Genomic DNA, 25,059 nt, shown 5'->3' on the forward strand with positions numbered 1-25,059 from the left:
GGGGGTGAGGGAATGTTGGACTGCAATGGAGCAGAATGCCATACAGGTAATGGAAACTCCAACTTTATATTACATTAAAATGACACGAAAGGTTGATTTATTTCCTAGAATAATAATTTCAACCCAGTAGGAATAATTTCAAGCATTATTCTCAGTGTTAGGTTGAAATTTTTGTCGTGTAATATCTGCTTGTTTTTGAATTCGCCTAAAACGCTGATTTGATTCTCTTCCTATCAAAAGCCTTGGATGTTTTCTCTCTCTCTCTCTCTCTCTGTTGATCTGAACTGGAAAGTTTTTTGGGTATTGCCTTTTAAAAAAGTTCCTCCTGATTCTCCTTTATGGAGGCTTTCGGTTGCCCCACATGTCTCCCCCTGATCGGTGTCGATTCCACATATTCAATGGCAGAAATTTTTTGCTATTTGGGTTAATGATTAATTTCTTTGTGTGGCTTCGTGTCTGCTATACCTAGCTCTTTTTTCTTTTCCCCTTCCACCCCCACCCCCACCACTGCACTTTCTACATTTTGCCCCACAGAAATATTTCAGCAATCATTTCATGAGTATCTTTTTATTTATTTATTTTTATGATTATTAATATTAATATCAATATTCTTTTTTTTCCCTTTCTTTTCTGTTCGCTCGAGCTGCTCGGGACATTTCCTCATTTTTTCCCTTTCTTTTCTTTTTTTGTAATAAAATGCTACACTGTAGCTGTGAGGCGGTTCTCGTCGTCTGAAGCAAAAAAAAAAAAGATTAAACAGGAACTCTTACTTTTATTTATTTTTTAAATGTCGTGTTGATAACGCGAGGGTTTAGAAACCTGTTAGGATATTCTAGACTTCAACTAGGTCGAGAATTAATTCATGAATTCATTTCTTTGTGATTGTAACCAGTCCTGATATCATCATGTGGCACTCCATTTTATATCTGTCTAAAAATTCAGACGAATATGAACTAATATTAGCAGCAAGGCTTTACAAATGTACAAAATGGCAGCTATTTAAAGGCATTTAAGCAGCACTTAAGTACATTTTGTCCTTCTGTGTCGAACCACACTTTAGGAAGTTAAGCAAAATTACTTAAATATAACTCTTGCTTATAAAGGAAGTTAGTATTGTTGAATAATTCTCACACACACACACAGCCTGAGGCGTTTATCTTGGGTGCTTTTAATTTCTTTCCCTCGTATTATAACGTACCATTTTTTCACTTTAAACCAGCCGTGTTGCATAATAACTTCGAAAATGAGCCTCACAAGAAGAAACAAACACCAAGGTCAACTCCGAGATACTCTTATGTGCTTCTCAGTAGACTGACTATCTCTGCAGCTCACCACCATTTTTTCTTTCAACCAAATTATCTCTGGGTTTTTCTGTGAAATCACTACAAAAAAAAAAAAAAAAACAGCCATTATATTATAAAAACACAAAATACATGTTATTTTTGGGCCTGTAACCCAGCCTTAGTCATGGTGTGACATTGTTTCCCAAGGTTTAGGAGCTGTACATGTGGAAGCTTGGCTCCCATAGGAGAAACCGTGCAGGGGGGTGACGGAGGCCCCCATGGAGGCGCTGGGGGTGGGAAAGGCTGCCGGGCGCTTGCTTCCTTTCACCGCACTGCTTTGTGAAAAAAATTGGCTCAACTTTATGATTGTTATTTTGTAACGCAACACGTCAACGATTGTACGTCACACGAGCAGGTAATAGCTGAGGCGTAGCTAGAGTCTCCGAAGTTCATGTTTATTAGGAAGTACAAAAAGAAAGAAATTATGGTTTTGAAAGGATAGAATTCTCATTTGTTGGAATTTTATTCTTCTTGAAGTGCTAGTTTTTATATCGCAGAAAAAACAGGGTGGTTTTCCGTCACATTTCTGGACTGTTCCTCAGTAGCCCAGATGCACTGCGATGAGTTTTCAGTCGTTATCAGTAAGAATCCAGATTTTTCATTGATAGATGACCGAGATCCTGTATTTTTTTACTGTCATTTTAAAAGTCGTGTTGTCTGATGAAAAGCTGTAAATACGTATTAATCCGTACTCATTGAAGAATCCGTGATCAGTGATGTTGAGATGCTTAAAAAAAAAGGTTAGGAATGATTATTTATTGGCTCACATTATTGCACAAATGTGATCATGTGAGCTGGGTGGAGGTGTTGAGTTTATAAAGTTGACCTTTAAATCCCAGGCTAAGGATTTCCTTCTGTGTTATCTAGACATTTTGAAATGAAACTTCTGGATCTTTATGACTTTTCTTATACCAGACTGTTGTTGAATTCTCAAATCAGAAGGTGTTGATTCATTTCCTGGAAAATCTTGGCTCTGACAGTAGCCACGGCTGTAATTCAAGTCAAATGTTTAAACCTGTGCTCTTGTTCGAATACTGTATCATTTCTGTAATAACAGCTTGTTCACAGGGACTTGTATGGTGGACACGTCATGTAATAAATAATATATAGAGAAAGGATATCACAGGTGTGTGTGAGTGAAATATTTTCAACACAAGAAGATAAACTTCATATCTTCAAGACAATGTGTAATGATCTTTTTATGATATGGACACACACACACACACACACACAAAAAAAAATCAAACGCAAGTTAATCCACAGGATTTTAATTTTGAACCGGTTCACCATTTTGACAATGCACGTCCAGTCAGCAGGAAAACACTGGGAGTGACATCATTGGAGTGAAATGTCAGGAATTATTATCCATACAGGACACTTTTTTGATGGAATAAAAATGTGTTCTATTCCCTTCTAGCAGGTTTCATTCATTTGGTTTGATAGCGTGCAATATTGTTAGCATATCGCTTATCCTACATGTATTACATCACTCTACCCAATGGAGAATGAGCGCCGAATATGGTTTATGATATTGCATGGTTGTCAAGACAACATGACGTCACACGTCGGAGACATAAAACTTCCGCGCTAGCGAGTGACTGGGACAATTTGTAAACAAACATGGCCGACAGGTTTGCTTTGTTACAAAATACGGAAGATTTTGAGAGAATTTTGAAAGAAAAAGACACGTTGAACACCCGAAAGGAATGTTTATGTATAATAATAATAATAATAATAATATTGGCTGGCTTTTTTCGTGGTCTATCAGATATATTCCATTCAGCTACTCGTCTTCGACTTGTTCAGTATCATGCTCGCTGAATGGAATATATCTGATAGACCACGAAAAAAAGCCAGACGATATTATTTAAATATGCCACTCAGATCCGTGATGTATTTCATCTGAAAAATGCAAGTTTTTCAACCCAACGTGTGATTTTCTTTTTATTATATCGACACATTCACAAACAAAAAAAATCCCCAATTTTATCAAAACAATTAATCGATTTCCTCACGAGTGACATGTAGAGATTTGTCACAGTTTTGGTTCTCCATGTTCCAATGGAGCTCATATGAAAAATACGAGTGGTGTACAGTGAATATAAAAAGTCTACACACCCCGTTAAAATGATCGGTTTTTCTGATGTAAAAAAATGAGACCACGATAAATAATTTCAAAACTTTTCCCACCTTTAATGTGACCTATAACCTGTACAATTCAATTGAAAAACAAGCAAATCTGTTAGGGGGGAAAACATAAAAAATAAAAAAATGTACAATAAGCTGGTTGCGTAAGTGTGCACACCCTTAAACTAATACTTTGTTGAAGCACCTTTTGATTTAATTACAGCGTTCAGTCTTTTTGGGTTCACACCTGCCGTCAGTTAAAATGACTCTGATTAACCCCAAATAAAGTTCAGACATTTCCTCAGTTGCATCCTCCAGCAAAAGCCAGGGTTCACAGAGAGCTTACAAAGCATCAGAGGGATCTCATTGTTGAAAGCTATCAGTCAGGAAAAGGGCACAAAAACATTTCCGCGGCGTTAGATATACCATGGAGCACAGTGAAGACCGTCATCAAGAAGTGGAGAAAATATGGGACAACAATGACATTACCGAGAACTGGACGTCTCTCCAAAATTGATGAAAAGCCAAGACGAAAACTGGTCAGGGAGGCTGACGAGAGGCCTACAGCAACACTGAAGGAGCTGCAGGAATTTCTGGCAAGTACTGGCTGTGTACTACATGTGACAATAATCTCCCGTATTCTCCATATGTCCGGACTATAAGGTAGGGTCAAAGACAAACATCCAGGCCTGGATAAATTTTGAAAAAAAAAAAAAAAATCAACTCTCCCAAAAGCATGTGGGGAAAATGTGTTCTGGTCTGATGAAACCAAGGTTGAACTTTTTGTCCACAATTCCAAAAGGTATGTTTGGTGCAAAAACAACACTGCGCATCACCAAAAGAACCCCATCCCCACGGTGAAGCATGGTGGTGGCAGCATCATGTCTTGGGGTTGTTTTTCTTCAGCTGGAACAGGGGTTTTAGTCAAGGTGGAGGGAATTATGAACAGTTCTAAATACCAGTCAATTTTGGCCAAAAACCTTCAGGTGTCTGCTAGAAAGCTGAAGATGAAGAGGAATTTCATCTTTCAGCACGACAATGACCCCAAAAACGTTTTAGAACGGCCCAGCCAGAGCCCAGACCTAAATCCAACTGAAAATCTGTGGGGTGACCTGAAGAGGGCTGCGCACAAGAGACGCCCTCGCAATCTGACAGATTTGGAGCGCTTTTGTAAGGAAGAGTGAACAAATATTGCCAAGTCTAGACGTGGCAGGCTGATAGACTCCGACCCAAAAAGACTGAACGCTGTAATTAAATCAAAAGGTGCTTCGACAAAGTATTAGTTTAAGGGTGTGCACACTTACGCAGCCAGCTTATTATACATTTTTTATTTTTTATGTTTTCCCCCCTAACAGATTTGTTTATTTTTCAATTGAATTGTACAGGTTATAGGTCACATTAAAGATGGGGAAAGTTTTGAAATTATTTATGGTGGTCTCATTTTTTTACATCAGAAAAACCGATCATTTTAACGGGGTGTGTAGACTTCTTATATCCACTGTATTTCCCAGTAAAACACTCGTTCCCATATAATGAAAGAACAATTTTGATACTGTATGGTGACACTTTTTGTAATGAGAAGTTTAGTTAATATTTACGGAAGGAGTCTCCAGTGTTAAAGTCATCAGGAGTTTGAGCGTTCTGGCTTTTTGGTCACATGACAAACTGTACTGTTTTTTTTTCCCTTGTTAAGTTAAAAGAGAAGGAAAGTCTCGAGGCTGTGCAGGAACGAGTGTTTATAGCTGCTGTAAACAGGAATTAACTCGTTTTGAGGACGCGTTATCGCATGAAATGTAACTATAAATGGGTATGACGTTTATTAATACATTACAAAATTATAATAATCAGCGATTTGCTGTGATTATAACGAAATTAAGTAATTCAGGACGTGCTGTTATTGGGGACAAAATCAACTTTCAGGTGATACCGCCATCTCGCCTGCTTTGTTGATTAGTTTGATGTAACAACGTAAGACGACTTTTCATCGCAGCAGGCTGTCGTTCGTCTGTATGAAGGAGGAACGAGTTGAATTCTGTGTTTTTGTTTTTGTTTGTCAGTGGTTAGGCCCCCCATGCTGCCTGCGAGGCTCCTTCGCTTTCTACAAGTCTGTGAGCTTCAGGCCCGAGGCTGGTGGCCCCGTGAAGGTCTGGAGACTGGGAGAGTTCTATTATGTGCGCTGTGGCCCTCAGGAGCCCGTGTGTATCACTGAGATCACTCTGCTGTGGGAGGATCAGAGACAGCGTCATCCTCTGGCCAGCTGCAGACTCTATTACCTACCAGAAGACACGCCCAAGGGCAGAACTAAGGAACACGGAGAGGTAAATAAGCAGGGCTTAAAGTCCAGACATTGTAATACTGTGACTAAATAGTGAAAACACAATTAAGGGCAAACCATGACTGTATTTACGCCGAGTCTATCAGTAATATCAGTGCTAGTGTTACACGATGTATTAAAAGTTCAATCCTGTGTCTGTAAACAGGCCACGCTGAGGTTTTATCCCTGTCGAAGAATCGTATTGTAAAGCAAACTGTCAAGACTTCGTTACAAAAGTGCTGTAGCTGTAATTGGTGTCTCGTGTCACCTACTTTTAAATCCGTCCATCACAGACCCTGCAGTCCATTACTTTGATTTTATATCACATGGTCCATGAGCCAAGAGGCCCAAAACAGGGATTTTTGTACCACATAGAGGGACCAGTGCTATCATGGATGATTTTTTTTTATCTACAATAGTTGAAGTTTATTTTAAAGGAGAACTGAAGGCCAAAAAATTTTTTAATAAAAATTCTATTTATCTCATTTTATTAAATATAGGAACGCATTTTTGATCGCTATTTTGTCACTGCTATAGCAAGTTATGAGTGTTTGAAATATGCTCTGTAATATATCAGTCAGGGCGGCACGGTGGTGTAGTGGTTAGCGCTGTCGCCTCACAGCAAGAAGGTCCGGGTTCGAGCCCCGTGGCCGGCGAGGGCCTTTCTGTGCGGAGTTTGCATGTTCTCCCCGTGTCCGCGTGGGTTTCCTCCGGGTGCTCCGGTTTTCCCCACAGTCCAAAGACATGCAGGTTAGGTTAACTGGTGACTCTAAATTGAGCGTAGGTGTGAATGTGAGTGTGAATGGTTGTCTGTGTCTATGTGTCAGCCCTGTGATGACCTGGCGACTTGTCCAGGGTGTACCCCGCCTTTCACCCGTAGTCAGCTGGGATAGGATCCAGCTTGCCTGCGACCCTGTAGAACAGGATAAAGCGGCTAGAGATAAAATAATTTCCGCTTAGAATGTAAACAAACCGGCAAAATGACAGGAGCAATTTGTGAAAATGCAGTAATAATAACAATAATTCTTGAAAAAAAAGATCCGTTCTTACCATCAGATACTTTTATTCCATATTTTGTTGCGCGTATATTTTTATTTTATTTTTTGTATTTTTTGGGGCTTTGTTTTTGAGTAGTTTTTATTTCGTCCTCGGTTGGTTCAGCAACACGCTCCACCATTTTGTTTTTCTCTACTCACGGTATATGAGCTGATAGCATAGTAGTAGAGTAGCCAATCAGAGTGCGCGATTGCTCATATCCAGTGAATGTCTCATCTCATCTCATCTCATCTCATCTCATTATCTCTAGCCGCTTTATCCTGTTCTACAGGGTCGCAGACAAGCTGGAGCCTATCCCAGCTGACTACGGGCGAAAGGCGGGGTACACCCTGGACAAGTCGCCAGGTCATCACAGGGCTGACACATAGACACAGACAACCATTCACACTCACATTCACACCTACGCTCAATTTAGAGTCACCAGTTAACCTAACCTGCATGTCTTTGGACTGTGGGGGAAACCGGAGCACCCGGAGGAAACCCACGCGGACACGGGGAGAACATGCAAACTCAGCACAGAAAGGCCCTCGCCGGCCACGGGGCTCGAACCCGGACCTTCTTGCTGTGAGGCGACAGCGCTAACCACTACACCACCGTGCCGCCCCTCCAGTGAATGTGGAGAGAATAATTGGTATTAGTCTTCAAGTCAAAATGATGGTATGAGAGGAACCTTAATCAGTCGTAGAAAAGACTTGATGTTGATTTTAGTAAAACAAAAAGTAATCTTGGAGTACAGGATGGATTAAATTAGTGCCATGTTACAAGCCCAACCACATTAAATACATGATTCTGGGTTTTTTGTTGTTGTTGTTGTTGTTGTTGTTGTTTCGCAAAATAACTCGACTCTGAATGAATCTTGACTTGTAAAACCCTTCCCCCGTCATATGTTACTGGAAAATTACAGCTGCCAAAGCCACAGCAGTTTGATGTGTGTCTGTGTAAGACTGAGTCACTGCTTTGGGAATCAGTCGTCAGATTTCTTACAAATCGCTCTAAACGCACCAACCTGACAACAAAACGCTGAAATTCTTTTTCAAGTGACATATTTGAAGATGTCTTTTTTTTTCCTTCTTTTTAAATAAAAAAGTTGACTCCATCTCCATCCACCCAGCTCCAGTGGCTTCTCGTAAACATGATTCTTCTGAAACACACACAGCTTTTCCTGAATATGATCCATGAACAATTGTTTGTGTTTGTTTTTGTGCACCAGGATGAAGTCATTGGTGTCTCGAAGAAAGTTGTGGTGCGTGTGGAGCATCTGGTGAAATGGACCTGTCCGGAACCACCGCAATGGAAACAGAACACCACAAAGATCAGCGACCTTCATGGACTTAATGGTTCTCCGTGTGTAAAGGATCCGGAGGATATTAAAACCAAGGGTAAGCTCTGAGGATATAACAGCGTGGCGTGGTGGATCTTTCCATACAAGGCTCACGATTCGATGCGTCCGCGTATTTATGGGACGAGATTTGGAGAAGTGCTTGAATGTTCTTTCTCAACTGATAATGGACTTTTTGTCTTTCTTTTTTTTGTTCCTCCTGCAGATGATGTTTCAGGAGTTCAGCACAGGGTTAAGGTGCTCAGTTACCCGCAGTACTGCCGCTTTCGCTCCCTGCAGAAACGGACCCAGAACCACACTGGCTGGTCCACTCCTCAGGACCCTCACCTCCTGGCTTTGGGTTGGATCAAAATGACTCTACACAACACCCGAATCCTGTACTGCAGAGACACTTTCTGCCATCCTAGTCTCGGAACCAACCCGAGTTTAACTCCTGAGTTTGGTGAGTTTTTTTATAGCGACCTCGTGAAGAGAAACCCCCAGCTATCAGCACCTGGATGTGAAATAATGATGGATCTTTTGGTATAACGTTCCCAGATACCACAGTGTTGATTGGCTATTCATTTGTTGATTAGTTTTCTCTAAAGGTGATGATACACGGGGCAACTTTTTGGGCGATGTTGCCAGCAACGGGCACTCAGGTGAGACACAGGGCAACTAATTAGGGCAACAGACAACTGGCAGCAACCAATCAGATCAGAGCAAATCTGTTGCCAGGGAGACAGACGCCGCAAAGATGGACACTGAAGCATTTACAGCTGCCACGTTTGTCTTGGCTTCAGCCTTTATTTATTTCGCTCAAATAAGTATCACTTCTAGAACAGAACTGAATAGATCCTCTGGTCAAAAGATAATTTACCATTATTTTAACATTTATAAGTCAAAATAACCGCATTATTCTGTTCATAATAAACTTTAAAATGCTGCTAGCATCAATCACATAAGCTACAACTAATAACTGACACATACATCATGAAAACATCATCGTTTAATTCTCATCTCAGCAAAAAAGGCAAAAGGACATGGAGCAGGAGATGCTGCTGAGGAGGAAAAGGGCGTGGCAGAGCTCCTGAAAGGCTTTCTTTCTTTTTTACCTCCTGCAGTTTGTACTGTTTCACTCTTAGGTCCCACAAGTAGTCGTGCTCTGGATGTGAATTAGATCAGACGATAAGTTCGACAATCTCTATTACACCTCACAAAAAAAACAAAAAATCATGAGCCGCCCATCACTTTTAACTTGACGCAAGAGAGCTAACGTTATCCCTACATGGCTAACAATAACTTTCAGCTAACTATGTTAGCAAAACCCACCACTAGTTCGCTAAATCCCATTCAGTCTCTGTGGAGCGGTGGTTACGGCGCTAACGCCAGCTGAAAAAAATAAAATCGATGTCTTAATTCCAACCTGAGCATAAAAATAATGTCTGTTGGTTCAGTATTTGATGAGGTGAATTCACCACTTTGGGTTTACACAGAACATAAAAAGATACAAGTCGTCTCTTGTTTTCTTCGCTCCACTGCCAGAGACGCCGCCGTCTTTGTTGAGAAGCTCTCAGGTGGTCATGTGAGTCGCTATGAGCACTCTGATTGGATGATCTTAATTAAAAAAGTTGCCCAAAACGATCAAAATTGTTCAGATAGAAATGTTGCTGCCCCAATCTCAATGGGAAAGTGTCGAAGCGCAATTGCCCGGCAACACCGCCCAAAAAGTTGCCCTGTGTATCATCACCACCGTAAGGCTTAAAAAGATGTATTTTTTAAAAAAATAATATGGAAAAATGTCTAATCATGGATAGGATGAGGTTTTCTGTAAGGAGATGTTCATTTAACATTGGCACTGAAGCAGATTCAGCTAACTGTTAGCAAAAACCACCGCTAGTTAGCTAAATCCCATTCAGTCTCTATGGAACGGTCGTTAGCTAACGGCAGGAGTTCTTCTTCTTCTTCACTGGAGGTTCCTTCCATATCGAAGCTTCATAGCAGTCAGGAAGTTTTCCGCCATGTCTTCAGGACAGGAGTTTACGCTTTGGGTTACTCAGTAACATGACAAACTGCTTCGTATTATTAATTCGGTCTAGTTTCATAGCATTAAATGTAACTATAAATGGTTAAAAAACGTGGCGTGGCGTGTTGTTTCATTCATAAATGAAGAATAGTAATCACTGACTGACTGCTGTGGTACAAGAGGAATGAAACACTTCGTAAGTATTGTGGAAAATAATCGACTTTGGGGTGGTACCGGTATCTCAGCTTTATGTTACGCCTCACCACGCTATCCAGTCATTGATGATTTTCTTATAACAGCATGACCGGGGGTGTTTTATTCCTTTATTATTCAGATCGAAAAAAGAGCGAGAGAGAGATTTCCAGTTTATTTAATGAATGTTCCAGTGTTTGTGCTCTCAGTAAACAGCACATTCACAAATGGAGCCTTTGTAACAAATATTAATACAAACTTACTGTAGGTACATTTTTAAAATGGCTGCCTCGTTCCTGTGTCTGTCTCAGGATGCCTGTCTGTAAGCCTGAAGGGACGACCGCGGAAAAGACGAGGCAGAGACGGCGACGGAACCGATCAACAAAACCTTAACTATTCCGAGTCCTGGGGAGAGAGAGTGAAGGCATGTGTTCAGAAATATTTATATTATATATGGACACAAGTTTTTACTGGGAAATCCACCACTCGTCTTTATTTTTCATCCGAGCTCCGTCCGGGACACGGAGAACCAAAACCGTGGCATAAATCTCTATACGCCACTCGTGAGGAAATTGATGATAAATTTTGTTTTGATAAATTTGGGGATTTTTTTTGTTTGTGAATGTGTCGATATAATAAAAAGAAAATCACACGTTGGCTTGAAGATATGAAGTTTATCTTCTCGTGTTGAAAAACTCGCATTTTTCATATGAAATACATCACGGATCTGAGTGGCATAGTATTTAAATAATATTGTCTGGCTTTTTTTCATGGTCTATCAGATATATTCCATTCAGCGAGCATGATACTGAACGAGTCGAAGACGAGTAGCTGAATGGAATATATCTGATAGACCACGAAAAAAAGCCAGCCAATATTATTATTATTATTATTATTATTAATATTATACATACACATTCCTTTCGGGTGTTCAACGTGTCTTTTTCTTTCAAAATTCTCTCAAAATCTTCCGTATTTTGTAACAAAGCAAACCTGTCGGCCATGTTTGTTTACAAATTGTCCCAGTCGCTCGCTAGCGCGGAAGTTTTACATCTCTGACGTGTGACGTCATGTTGTCTTGACAACCATGCAATATCGTAAACCATATTCAGCGCTCATTCTCCATTGGGTAGAGTGACGTAATACACGTAGGATAAGCGATATGCTAACAATATTGCATGCTATCAAACCAAATGAATGAAACCCGCTAGAAGGGAATAGAACACGTTTTTATTCCACCGAAAAGTGTCCTGGATGCATAATAATTCCTGACATTTCACTCCGATGACGTCACTCCCCGTGTTTTCCCGTTGACTAGATGCAGATTGTCAAAATGGCGTACCGGTTCAAAATTAAAATTCTTTTCATTAACTTGCGTATTTTTTGTGGATGTGTCTATATAATCTAAAGAGCATTACACAGTGGTGTGAAGATATAAAGTTCATCTTCTCATGTTGAAAAATATTTTCATTCATTTGCTTCACTCACTCGTGATGTATACCTTCACCACTCGAAGATAAACCTCATATCTTCACACAGCTGTGTAATATCCTCTATGTATAGAAAGTGTATATTGTTACCATTCTATCAGTGGTAGCTAAAGGATTAAGCTTTAAGCACGATAAAACGGTTTAAAATCGGTGATTAATGTCTGCTGGTGCAGGAGAACGTCGTGAGCAGTGTGGAGACGATTGAGGGAAACTGGCTCCCTCATCCTGAGGAGAAGCTCTTTCTGGATCAGCTGTATCTGTTCATGGAGCGTCGCGGATCTCCCATCTGCAAGGTTCCCAACCTGGGCTTCAAAAAGAGTGAGTGTTAGCGTCCTGGAATACGTGTCTGACTTTTTTTAGGCTAAAATCTGTGATCTGAAATTCCTCTTTTGACTTAAGCAGCTCTTTCATGCTTATTATTGTTTATTTATTTATTTATTTATTTATTTTTGCTTTATTACACCTGTAATGGTCAGTATTATTTGTCTGCAGTTGATCTCTTCCTGATGTACTCGGTTGTCAACAGGCTTGGTGGATATGAAGCGGTAAGTTTTAAATACCGTATAGTGTGTGTTGGATCAAATTTTTTTCACTGCTTTAGTTTCGGGTTGGTGATGTTTAATCTCCTGAGTGTGATTTGATTTTTATGCCTCCGCCACCGTAAGGTGCAGGAGGCATTATGTTTTCAGGTTGTCCGTCCGTCCGTGCGTGCGTCCGTGCATGTGTCCGTCCCGAAACCTTGTGAACGCAATATCTCAAAGGCTAATGAAAGTAATTTCACCAAACTTTCACCATTTGTGCACTTTGGGACAAACATGAACTTATTAGATTTTGAGATCAAAAGGTCTAAGGTCAAGGTCACTGTGAGGTCAAATGTCTGTCCGAGAACCTTGTGAACACAATATCTCCAAGGCAAATCAAAGGAATTTCACCAAACTTTCACCATTTGTAAAACCGACTAGTGGCCTAGTGGTAGCGTGTCCGCCTCTCGATCGGGAGATCGTGAGTTCTATTCACGGTCGGGTCATACCAAAGACCATCATAAAAATGGTACCTACCGCCATCTGGCAAGGCACGCTGCAATACAGATGTGCATGGGGAGTTAAACTCTCGTGGTTACCAGAGGACTAGCCCCCCACTGTAACCCTAGCTATGTAATAGGCGAGAGGCCGAGGGCTACAGAAACGGAGATCGGCATACAGGTTGGGCCTGGTTAGTACTTGAGTGGGAGACTGCCTAGGAATACCAGGTACTGTAAGGCGTGGGAAGGACTTTGACTTGACTTTCACCATTTGTGCATTTGGGCACAAACATGAACTGATTAGAGATCAAAAGGTCTGAGGTCAAGGTCACTGTGAGGTCAAATGTCTGTCCGAAAACCTTGTGAACACAATATCTCCAAGGCGAATACAAGTAATTTCACCAGGTCAAGATTACTGTGAGGTCAAATGTCCATCCCCAAATCACAACTTCATAAGGCGTGTAGTCTACCGGGCAGAGGCGTCCCCATCGACACCGTTGGCGTCGAGTTCTATCTAGTTTTTTTTTTTTAAGGTGCCAAAATGTAATTATAAAATGATATCTTATTATAAAACTGTCAGGTTGTTAGAAATTCGTCAGCCTTCATTTAAATTTTATTTGTTTTCAAATTGGTGCTCCTTTTGTGCCCATTTTACACCAGACAAAATGCCCGAACGTTAATCCAAGTGGCCTTTACACCGAACACTGGCAGAGCGGCTGTTTTTAAAATAGAAAGGAAGCCTATTTTTACGCACCTCAGATGACTTAACTTTCTAATATAAATATTTCGTCACTACTTTAAAGTGGAGCTCCCGATGAGTTCACGAGCAAAATATTTGCAAGGGCGCAAATTCAACTTAAATAGAATTGAAGGAGCGCACAGCCGCCCAACCACTGCCTGTTTTTCAACTCTGCCTTTGTCTCCGTTTTGGATCTGTTTGCTAGCATGTTTTCAGTAAAACTCTTCCTGCGATTATACAGTACAGTGGCATGCAAAAGTTTGGACACCCTTACTGAAAATGTCTGTTACTGTGAATAGTTAAGTGAGCAGAAGATGAACTGATCACCGAAAGGCATAAAGGTAAAGACGACACGTTTCTTTTCAGCGTTTTCTGCAAGGTTTGTGTATTATTTTTGTTTTGTACAATTGGAGAGTGAAAAAAGAAAAGGAACACCATGCGAAAGTTTGGGCACCCCAATACATTTGAGTTCTCAGGCAACTTTTATCAAGGTTCCAGACCTTAATTAGCTTATTGAGCTGTGGCTTGTTTAAATTCTTCGTTAGGAAAGGTCAGATGATGCAGATTTCAAAGCTGTATAAATTCTCTGACTCCTCAAACTTGTCCCTAAAATCAACAGCCATGGGCTCCTCTAAGCAACTCCCTTGCATTCTGAATAATAAAATAATTGATGCTCACAAAACAGGAGAAGGCTACAAGAACGTAGCAAAGTGTTTTCAGGTAGCTGTTTCCTCAGATCATAATGTTATTAAGAAATGGCAGTTAACAGAAACAGTGGAGATCAAGGTGAGGTCTGGAAGATGAAGAAAACTTTCTGAAAGAACTGCTCGTTGGATTGCTAGAAAGGCAAATAAAAACCCTGTTTAACTGCAAAAGACCTTCAGAAAGATTTCGCAGACCCTGGAGTGGTGGTGCGCTGTTCTACTATGCAGCGACACCTGAACAAAAATGACCTTCATGGGAGAGTCATCAGAAGAAAACCATTCCTGCATCCAAGCCACAAAATTCAGCGTCTGAAGTTTGCAAATGAACATCTAAGCAAGCCTGATGCATTTTGGAAACAAGTCCTGGGGACTGATGAAATCAAAATAGAACTATTTGGCCACAATGTGCAAAGGTATGTTTGGAGAAAAAAGGGGGCCAAATTCCAGGAAAAGAACACCTCTCCGACTCTGAAGCATGGGTGTGGATCGATCATGCTTTGGGGTTGTGTTGCAGCCAGTGGCACAGAGCACATTTCACTGGTCGAGGGAAGCACGGATTCAAATAAATACCAGCAAATTCTGGAAGCAAACATCACACCATCTGTAAAAAAAAAGTTGAAGTTAAAAAGAGGACGGGTCCGACAATAAGACGATGATCCAAAACACACCTCAAAATCTACAATGGAATCCCTCAAGAGGCCCAAGCTGAAGGTTTTGCCCGGGCCCTCACAGTCCCCTGACCTAAACATCATTGAAAATCTGTGGATAGATTTCAAAAGAGCAGTGCATGCAAGACAGCCCAGGAAACTTGTAGAACTGGAAGCCTTTTGCAAGGACGAATGTGTGAAAATCCCCCAGGTACGAACTGAAAGATTATTAGCTGGCTACAAAAAGTGTTTACAAGCTGTGATACTTGCCAAAGCATGTGTTACTAGGTACTAACCATGCAGGGTGCCCAAACTTTTGCTTCAGGAGCTTTTCCTTTTTTCTCATCTTATTCTCATTATCTGTAGCCGCATTTTAAAAACGTAAAAGATGAAAATTAAAAATTGTTTTTGCTTAAAATATAAAGGGAATGAGTCATCTTTAAGTTTACGCCTTTTGGAGATCATTTCATCTTCAACTTGCTTAACTGTTCACAGGAACAGCAATTTTGACCAGGGGTGCCCAAACTTTTGCATACCACTGTATCCGTCTATCGTCCTTACACGACACAAACTGTCAACTGTCCCACAAGCGATTGGACTAATACAACTGTTTTAACTAGTTTTATATGAAACTGTCATGGATATTTTCTGTAAAATAATAATAATAATAATAATAATAAGAGTTAGTTCAACTTATATAGTGCCTTTCTCACACCCAAGGTGTGATTACAAATAAATAAATAAATAAGGTCCACCAAAGAGGGTCAGGATGTAATTTCAGTGGCGTAGCTGCCCACAAACCCACCAAAAGGTGCACAAAAGCACGTCCCATACCGCTCGCACAGCCACCACGACGCCACCAGGCCACATCACCCGGAACACCACGCCATGGATCCACAAAGCGAGCGCAGAAGCACCGCCACACAGAGCGCTGGACAACCCCGATGTTAAAAGAGCAATGAGCTCACTGCAGTCCATCGTGAGGAGCACAGGCATCATTCATGGCAGACCAAGGCCTGAAGAGAACCGACGCCCAAAACTGGGTCTGGAGCTACACCACAACCGACGGACAAAACCTTCAAAAAAGAGCAAACACGGGGGCATCGTGGCTCAGGTGGATAAGGCGCCATACCATAAATCCGGGGACCCGGGTTCGATTCCAACCCGAGGTCATTTCCCGATCCCTCGCCGTCTCTCTCCCGCTCATTTCCTGTCTCTACACTGTCCTAGCTAATAAAGGTGGAAAAAGCCCAAAAAAATAATCTTTAAAAAAACCCCCATCAAATCCTACAATCACAAAAAAGAAAAACAAAGGGGGACAAAAGAAAAAGCTCCGGTGAGAAGTGGCAGCCAAATATGCACAGTGTATTCTCAACCAGAAACGGAAATGATTACGAAAATGTGTTTTGTTAATAATCCCAAGTTATTTTTTAAAAAGCAAATTAAAAATAAGCGCTGGATAAAAACCCATCTATCTTATGGAAATAAAGATACAAATTTTGTTGTCCGTGTTTATGGTCAAGTGTTTATGAGATAACGTTGCCTTGCACTTGCGGTCGGGTTCCCTGTGGCGGCACACGCTCATGCGTACGGACATCGTACGGTCAAGCCGTCAATAATCAGGTCGATGCCTGGGGCTCTGCGCTGCTATGATACATCATATACAGTGGCAGTGTATGTTTAATATAGGGCTGGGCGATAAAATGATAACGATACGTATCGCGATAGACACATACTTGATATCAATAGAAAATGTGTTCGATAGAATGTTTTTTTTTTTTTTTTCAAGAAACAAGCATTAGCCAGAGCCCTCTCTGGTTTAGGTCCGCTTTCAATCAACTGTTGTTGCGAAGCAAGCTTGGTTGCATGAGCAAAGGCACTCGTCCTCTGGTGCCTAGCAACGCATAGGGAGTGACACGCTGATAGCCAATCATGTAACAGTATCGCGTTTGGTTGCGCCATCTCGTTGTCTCGTGGTCGTGTTTATTTTTTTTTCCAGAAACAGCGTGGCCAAGAAAAGAAAGATGAGTGCCGGAACGAGCGAGGAAATTGTGGATAAAGTCAGTAAGGTCAGATGTTACAGATGTAAAGTCTTAAGTCTACCTCAGTTTTACTTTAATTTCTTCTATGTTTACAAAGCACCATTTTTATTTTATTAAACCTTCAATGAAAATATACTTGAATAGTTTAAGAATAGTTTAAGTCTACCTCAGTTTCACTCAATTTCTTTTATGTTTATAAAGCACTGCATATTTTTATTTATGTTTTTAAATGTTATTCACCAGAGGGTGAACTTTTTTTGCACTAACCTTGCAGTAAAAAATTACAAATATGACGGTCCTTCTCACATAGCAGGTTTTGCTATGTTTACATTTAACACTTTGCTCATGTTTTTATAACACTTGAGTTTTTTAAGCACTTTATTATTGATAATTGCTCAGTTTTTGTTGTGATCGTAACATTGAACATGCGTGTTGACATTCCTTGCTTATTGGCTGTCAGAGGAAGTTTAAGTTTAAAATAAATGTTTGAATTTAGTATTGTTCCCTCCTGATCCTTATTTTAAATAGGTCATAAAATATTTCAATAATTATCGATATCGACCAATATGAAACACTTATATCGTGATACAGATTTCAGCCATATCGCCCAGCCCTAGTTTAATATAATCTCTCTGTCATTACAGAGGAAATTGTAATCCTTAAAATGGGGTCACTGGCCACCAGGAATCCCTGGTGCAAGGGCACAAATAAATCTTTTGTGGTGAACCGTTAAAGGAGAACTGAAGGCAACATTTTTTTTAATCAAAATTGTATTTATCTCATTTTATTAAATGTCGGAATGCATTTCTGATCGCTATTTTGTTGCTGCTATAGCAAGTTCTGAGTGTTTGAAATATGCTCTGTAATACAACAGTCCATATGTCAAAGCGATGGCCGTAAACGAGATTCGTTGAGACCTGTGCGAGACATCGTAGGACGGAAGTAAAACGTACAGCGGAGATCAAAGTGACCGACATCTGCCAACGTTGTCAAAAGACGCGCGCGCCCTCTTTCGAACGCTGACGTAATCAAGCCGGAAGTTTTGTTTGCTTTGATAGCAATCAGGAAAGTTTGAAAAAAGTAGGCAGTAATCATCATTTAAACTCGTTTTTGTGCAATATTTAATTTGGAAAACAGTTTTCAAAATGGTGGCACTGACACCTGGCTGACACTTCACGTTTCGAAGTCTCGCACAAGTCTCGTGAAGATCGCACGGATAAGCGACGCCTGCCGTGGACCAAACGAACTAAATTCAACACGGCTAAAAACCGAATAGGCCGATAAGTATAATATTTAATTGCAATTAGTTGCCAATACGAGTCACGATATAAGGTTACTAAAACCGAAAACGTAATTGAATAACACGCTAATTAAGAAATAAAGCAAGTTTAAAAATGACTTCAGTTCTCCTTTAATTGCCTTTGTGCTTCTCACCACCAGTGAAGTTATGTTTTGTGCAGTTTGTTTGTTTGACTGATTCTGAGCAGGATTTCACAAAACCTACCAACCAGATTTCTATCAAACTTGGTGGAAGAGTGTAGCATGGGCCAAGGAAGAACCTGTTCAATTTTTGCGCCAATCCGAGTCACGGGATAGATCCACAAATCTCTTTCACTTTCACGAACGTTGCAAGATCCACTAATGCCAAATGCCTTGTGTAGGTCTACGCTCTGATTGCTCTTCTAGTTTTCTTTGTCCTTCCTGAATTACACGGAAGCTTGGCCACTGCTCGAGGGTTCTCTGTTGAGCAGGAAGAGCAGACGACCTCCAAGTCCTTCCTCCAACACGGGATGGATGGATGGACGGATGGAAGCCTGTGTTGTGATTTTGCTTGTTCATTTTATTCCTGAAATAGTTTCTCTTGGTATGGCAGAGCTTGTGTAAAGCATGACTCTTGTCCAGTTCTTGTTGCCTTTTCTGTTCCAAAAATAAATCTGCGAAACTGAACTAGCTTTACTAGTTTTACAAAGCCTATGTATGTGGAAGAGGGCAAACAGCGCTTTTGTTCGAGTATGTGACACGACCGTGTGATGCAGCAGTTTAAAAAGATACGGTTGTCTGGCTTCACGTGTCAGAGCAGGAACGTGTTAGCCTTCATCATAACTGGTTACCTCTAGTTTCGTTGTCAGGACTTGGTAAAACGCGCGGTATTCTAAAGAAAATGGCAGAAGTGAAGTTAACACTAATGTTGTGCCTTCAGGTGACCTCTCGGCGCTTGTGGAAAATGGTTTACAATGAGCTCGGGGGAAGTCCAGGCAGTACCAGTGCGGCCACCTGTACCAGAAGACATTATGAAAAGTGAGTCCCATTACAGCAACAAGTCAGCAGCGCTGCAGTAACGATCCTCAGCTCGCTCTCTGACACCGGGTCGTATGATTTGTTCCTTGAATTGCAGGTTGATGCTGCCGTACGAGCAGCACATAAAGGGAGGCAATCAGCAGCTGAGCAAACCCAAAGCTCCTGCAGCTTCTGCTGCGTCGATCAGAAAACCTGTGCGTCGGAGAGTTCCGAGCGCTCCGAGGAAGAACGGGGTCACGAGTCAGGTAAGTCCTTTTGGATATAATATAATGTTTTATTTCTGTAAACCTCATCATCAGGACTAACACAAATCACCCTGAAGGAGACGTTTGGCTTTCAAGCGTGATTTGCGTGACACAGGACACAGAGATCATAGATATACACTCACCGGCCAGTTTATTAGGAACTTGTACTACTTGATTCTAAGATCCCTGTTCTTGGCTGCAGGAGTGGAACCCAGTGTGTTCTTCTGTTTTCTGCTGCATGCTGAGATGCTTTTCTGCTCACCACGGTTGTAAAGAGTGATTATATGAGTTACTATATCCTTCCTGGCAAAAAATCTCGAACCAATCTGGCCATTTTGTGATCTCTGACCCTCTCTGATCAACAAGGCGTTTGTTTCCACCGACAGAACTGTCACTCACTCACTCACTCACTCACTCGATGTTTTTTGTTTTCCGCACCATTCTGTGTAAACTCTACAGACTGTTGTGTGTGAAAACCCCAGGAAGGAGATCAGCAGTTTCTGAAATACTCAAACCAGCAGTCCATCTGACTCAAACCGACACCCATACCACAGTGAAAGAAAGAAAGAAAGTCACACTTCACTGTGAGATCATAATTTTTCCCATTCTGATGTTTGAACATTGTGAACATTAACTGAAGCTCTTGATTTGTATCTGCGTGATTTGATGCATCGTGCTGCTGTCGAGCGATCGGCTGATTAGAGAACCGCATCAAACAAAACAGCAGGTGGACGTGGGGGTGTTCCTAATAAAGTTGCCAGTGAGTGTAAATATGGATTTTATCATTTTGGTGTTTCAGAGCTTTGTTCTTGAGTGGTATGGACCCAGATACAATAGGGGTGTTCACACGGCAACTTTTACTCCGGTGTAGCGCCGGGGCTGCCCCGGTAGAGCGTTCACACGGTACAAAGTTGTACCGGTGTCGCCCCTGAAAGCTGCTTAAACCGGTGCAAATCTAACCCTGCTCGGGAGGTGGTTTAAGAAATTTACTCCGGAGTAAATGCTAGTTTGCGGGGCAGCGCCGATATAAAACGGGACGTCTGAACGCTACAGGGGTAGACTCGCTACGCGTGAGGAGAGTTGATTACATACGGGCATTGCATAATTTGCATCCTGGTATTTTACACTTCCAAAATGGCGAATATCAACAACAACAGAACTGCGTGTCTTCATCCACGTTGTTTTCCCGGCGCTTGGTGATGCCATGACAACCGTCCACATGGCCATGAACGACACGAAGTCGTCGGTTTGTTGCCGAATGAATTGTAGAATGCGTTGTTTTTGTGCTCTCTTGTACTTGCGCAACCTTTCCTTTCTCTCTTTTACCCTTTTACGGTGTCTGATAGACCACAACGTAGAAAGTTTGTCTGGAGAAGTATAAACCATGGTTTTTCGATACATCAATCACAAACAAGGCAGGAAAAGGAAGTACATTTTCACATATGCGCATATTTCATTTCCGCATTATTACTATCGTATAGCACGGTCGCAAAAACTGCCGTGTGAACGCAAGTGGGGCTGCACCGGTGCTAACACGCTTCTCTCTAGTAAGCAGGTTTGTGACGTGTGAACGCGCCACAAAATTTACACCGCTGTAAGATATATCGCAACAAAATACATCGGTGCAGCATCGATGCAAATATGTGCCGTGAAAATTCATTATGTCTGATTATTATAACTATTCTTTAAGTTCGTTTCTTAAGACACGGATTTTTTTTTTAGTATGTTACCTCGTTTGTTGACAGTTTCGGCGAACACTTCCGCCTTCTTCAAAACAGTCACCAGATGTCGAGTGGTGACGTGCCTTATCAGCTGATGTTACTCTATGGAGGCATGAACGTCCCGCCCAATTTGACAGGTAGTCCACGCCTCCTGCTGTCAGGTCGCTGCCCCAGGACGGCGCTCCAGGTGTGTGACAGCGCGTACGCTCCTTCATCCCGGTTCATCGTCCTCTGCGCCCGCTTTCGTATCTCCACTGCCTCCAAAATCCAACGCTGGTATCTATTCTCTTCAGCGCGAATGACTCTGGCCTCTTCCCAATTCATGATATGATTTTGCCGTTTGCAGTGGTCTGAAATGGCTGATTTTAAGTTTTCTTGGTTTGCTTTTTCTTTTTCGGATCTTGTGAGTCTTTTTGTTGTTTCTTTTTCACATTCTAATTGGTGTTCTTTCCTGCGAGTGTGGAAGCATCTGCCCATTTCACCAATATAGACTTTATTGCATGACCGGCAAGGGATTTCATATATGACATTGCATTTATTGTCCAGTTGTATTTTGTCTTTGGGGTGAACTAGCAGCTGTCGGAGGTTCTTGTATGGTTTGACCAGGGTGTTGATGTGCCGAAACTGTCAACAAACGAGGTAACATACTAAAAAATACGTGTCTTAAGAAACGAACTTAAAGAATAGATGCAAATATGTGCCGTGTGAACACCCCTAATATCTTATATGGAAAAATGAATATAAAAATGTGTTTTGGAGGCAAAACTTCAGGACTTTCTAATTAAATACTTCTCAAATAAACACCTCTCGCCTCTTAGGGGTGTGTCTCTTGCTCTACAGTAGGCGCTTTATAGCAGCAAAAATCATTCATTCGTGCGTTTTTGGCTCTTCCCTTTCCCAACGGTCACTTGATTGAGAAAAAATGATGGTAGTTTATTTATTTTGAAGCCACTGTGACTGTAACAGCCCTAGCTGGAGGATAATTCGAGTCAGTCCAGGTTTATTGATATTGCACTTTAAACAAAGGACTTTGCTCCAAGCAGCTTTACAGAAATATAATATTCATGGCACTGGAGGTGCTAACGATTATAATTACGTCATGGTACAGTCTTTGTTTCAACTTTGTTTCTCATACCTTTGCAAAGTGTAATACACACACACACACACACACACACACACACACACACACACACACACACACACACAACCAGTTGAGCCAGCCCTGAGAAATGTGTCAGCTCTGAGAAATGCGTTGTTATTGCAAGATTACTGCTAAAATTTCCAAATTGGATCACCAGGTCTACTGTAACAGATGAGTTTCCAGTGGGATTAGGGGAAATTTTAAATTGCAGCTCTATATCTCATCTCATCTCATTATCTCTAGCCGCTTTATCCTGTTCTACAGGGTCGCAGGCAAGCTGGAGCCTATCCCAGCTGACTACGGGCGAAAGGCGGGGTACACCCTGGACAAGTCGCCAGGTCATCACAGGGCTGACACATAGACACAGACAACCATTCACACTCACATTCACACCTACGGTCAATTTAGAGTCACCAGTTAACCTAACCTGCATGTCTTTGGACTGTGGGGGAAACCGGAGCACCCGGAGGAAACCCACGCGGACACGGGGAGAACATGCAAACTCCGCACAGAAAGGCCCTCGCCGGCCACGGGGCTCGAACCCGGACCTTCTTGCTGTGAGGCGACAGCGCTAACCACTACACCACCGTACCGCCCAGCTCTATATAGTGCAGCCAAAAACATCATGAAGCAAATTAACATGAGCTACAAAGGTAGAACAGAAGACTGCAGCCGGGCCAACAACCATGGTGCACATCGAAAGGCTGTAAAATGCAATGTAGAGGCAAGTTTCTTTGTTCAGTGCTAGTTTGAGAATGATATCAAACTAAAGTGTGCCTCTAATGGTTAGAGAAGCAGCTTTGGGACCAAAACGTTGCTGGTTCGATTCCCTAGACCAGCAGGAATGGCTGAAGTGCCCTTGAACAAGGAACCAAACCCCTAACTGCTCCCTAGGCTGCTCTGGGTGTATTGTATGTCGCTCTGGATAAGAGCATCTGCTAAATGTATGGAAATGACTTGACTTGACTTGACTTTTATGTTCCACTTTGTTAGGCAGCACCACCAGATGGCATCAGGGTGCGAAAAAGAGGGCGCCCTCCTGGGAAACGCAGCGTTAAAGTTTTGGTTCGGGGCAGAGTTGGTAGACCCCCGTCGCATACTAAAGCTACGAGTGAGAAGGTAGTGAGTAAAGTTGCCCAGCCCATCACGGTCATCCAGGAGCTGAGGATTTCTCCAACACCCACAGCCACCACCACCACCACCCAAACACCCCAGCAGCAAAAAGCTGAGGAAGATATGAAGATCAAGCAGGAGAATGAACCTTCAGCTCCTGGCGTATTGTCTGGACAATCGAAGCAGCAGATTGGAGGCTCTCTGGAAGGGTTCAGCCCAACGAAAGGGATGTGTCCCCTGGACTTTTTCAGAGCTCGCTTGGGCCTCAGTGGCGTGAGTGGTCCAGAGAGAACTCAGGAGGCTTCGATCACAAGCCAGACCAAAGCCAGGAGTCCAGACACGCCGGAGAATCTGCAGCACCAGTGTTCTGGGTGCAACTCGGTGCATCCTTCTTGGACTGGTGGCCCAAGAGAAGGCCTGACCGCCAGACCTCAGCTTCCTCCGCTGAAGATCCTCCCATTGGACATTGATTGTAGTCTTCAGTTGCGCCAGTTGATGCACAGCCGTCTCAGCGCGGCACACATGAACACCTTCACCAAACGTCTCTCCGAAGCATTAGCTCAGGATCTTAGCAAGACCAACGGCCATGCCGTGCCTGCTTCTCAGGAGCAAGCCGTGCCTCTCAACCTGAGCAAGAAGCCTACAACCAAGAAGTCTTCAGATGACACAGATTCCCAGTGGCAAAGAGACTCCGAGGCCAAGCGGCTGAAGACGGAACCCGTAGACCTTCGCCTGGCTCTAAAGCAGAACGGAGATTCCTCTGGACAGATGTTGGTTCAGGATGAGCCAGCTGATCTGAGTTGTCCACGCAGGGTCAGGGCTCTTCAAGACAGGACTAGCTTAGGCTTGACCGGATCTCAGGATTCACATTTATCTCCAAAATCTGACCTTAATCCTTCCACAGACACCGTTTTCCCTTTGAGTCTCGTCTCGTCATCAGGCACCGCTCTGAAGTGGCAGGAAAACGATTTGAATCCCATGGATCTGAAGCTGGGCGAGACTCCTGAGAGAATTGTCGGTAATCAGAACGCAGAGTCGTGTCCTAAAAGTGAGCAGCTCTCCGAACATATTCCTTATAAAGATTCCAACACAAGGGATTATAAAGTCCCCTCTCTTTTTTCCAAGCCATCACAAAGCTGTTGACCTGCAGGCATGAAAACGTTTAACTTTTTAATTCCTCACTCCTCTGTGTGTGTGTGTGTGTGGGGGGGCTTTTTAATAGCAATACTGTTCCTTTGCTCATTTATATTTAACAGTTATTCCACAAAATCGAGTCGTATATGAGCTGATAGCCGATGAGGCACGTAGCACCGAGATTGAGTGGAATAACTGTTTTATTCCATCCACATTCACTGGATTTTGAGAAACGGAGCATTTTTATTTTTATTTTTTGCAAATTTGATCAATAAAAACTTTATACAAAACGTCCGACAAAATAATTTCCGCTTAGAATGTAAACAAACCAGCGAAATGACAGGAGCAATTTGTGAAAAATGTGATAATAATACTTTCATTCCATAGT

General features: G+C 42.0%; 1 protein-coding gene across 1 annotated transcript; it reads left to right on the forward strand.

Annotated features, from left to right (window-relative positions):
* zgc:77151 (uncharacterized protein LOC337153 homolog) lies at positions 1-25,059 on the forward strand. Its single transcript, XM_060936488.1, has 10 exons — positions 1-46; positions 5,528-5,788; positions 8,051-8,219; positions 8,385-8,621; positions 10,688-10,800; positions 12,040-12,184; positions 12,359-12,411; positions 19,220-19,317; positions 19,415-19,562; positions 23,418-25,059. The coding sequence occupies exons 1-10, from the start codon at positions 26-28 to the stop codon at positions 24,678-24,680; spliced, it is 2,508 nt and encodes an 835-aa protein (XP_060792471.1). The 5' UTR covers positions 1-25; the 3' UTR covers positions 24,681-25,059.

The sequence above is a fragment of the Neoarius graeffei genome, chromosome 12 (genome assembly GCF_027579695.1).
Source record: "Neoarius graeffei isolate fNeoGra1 chromosome 12, fNeoGra1.pri, whole genome shotgun sequence".
Classification (NCBI taxonomy): Eukaryota; Metazoa; Chordata; class Actinopteri; order Siluriformes; family Ariidae; genus Neoarius; species Neoarius graeffei.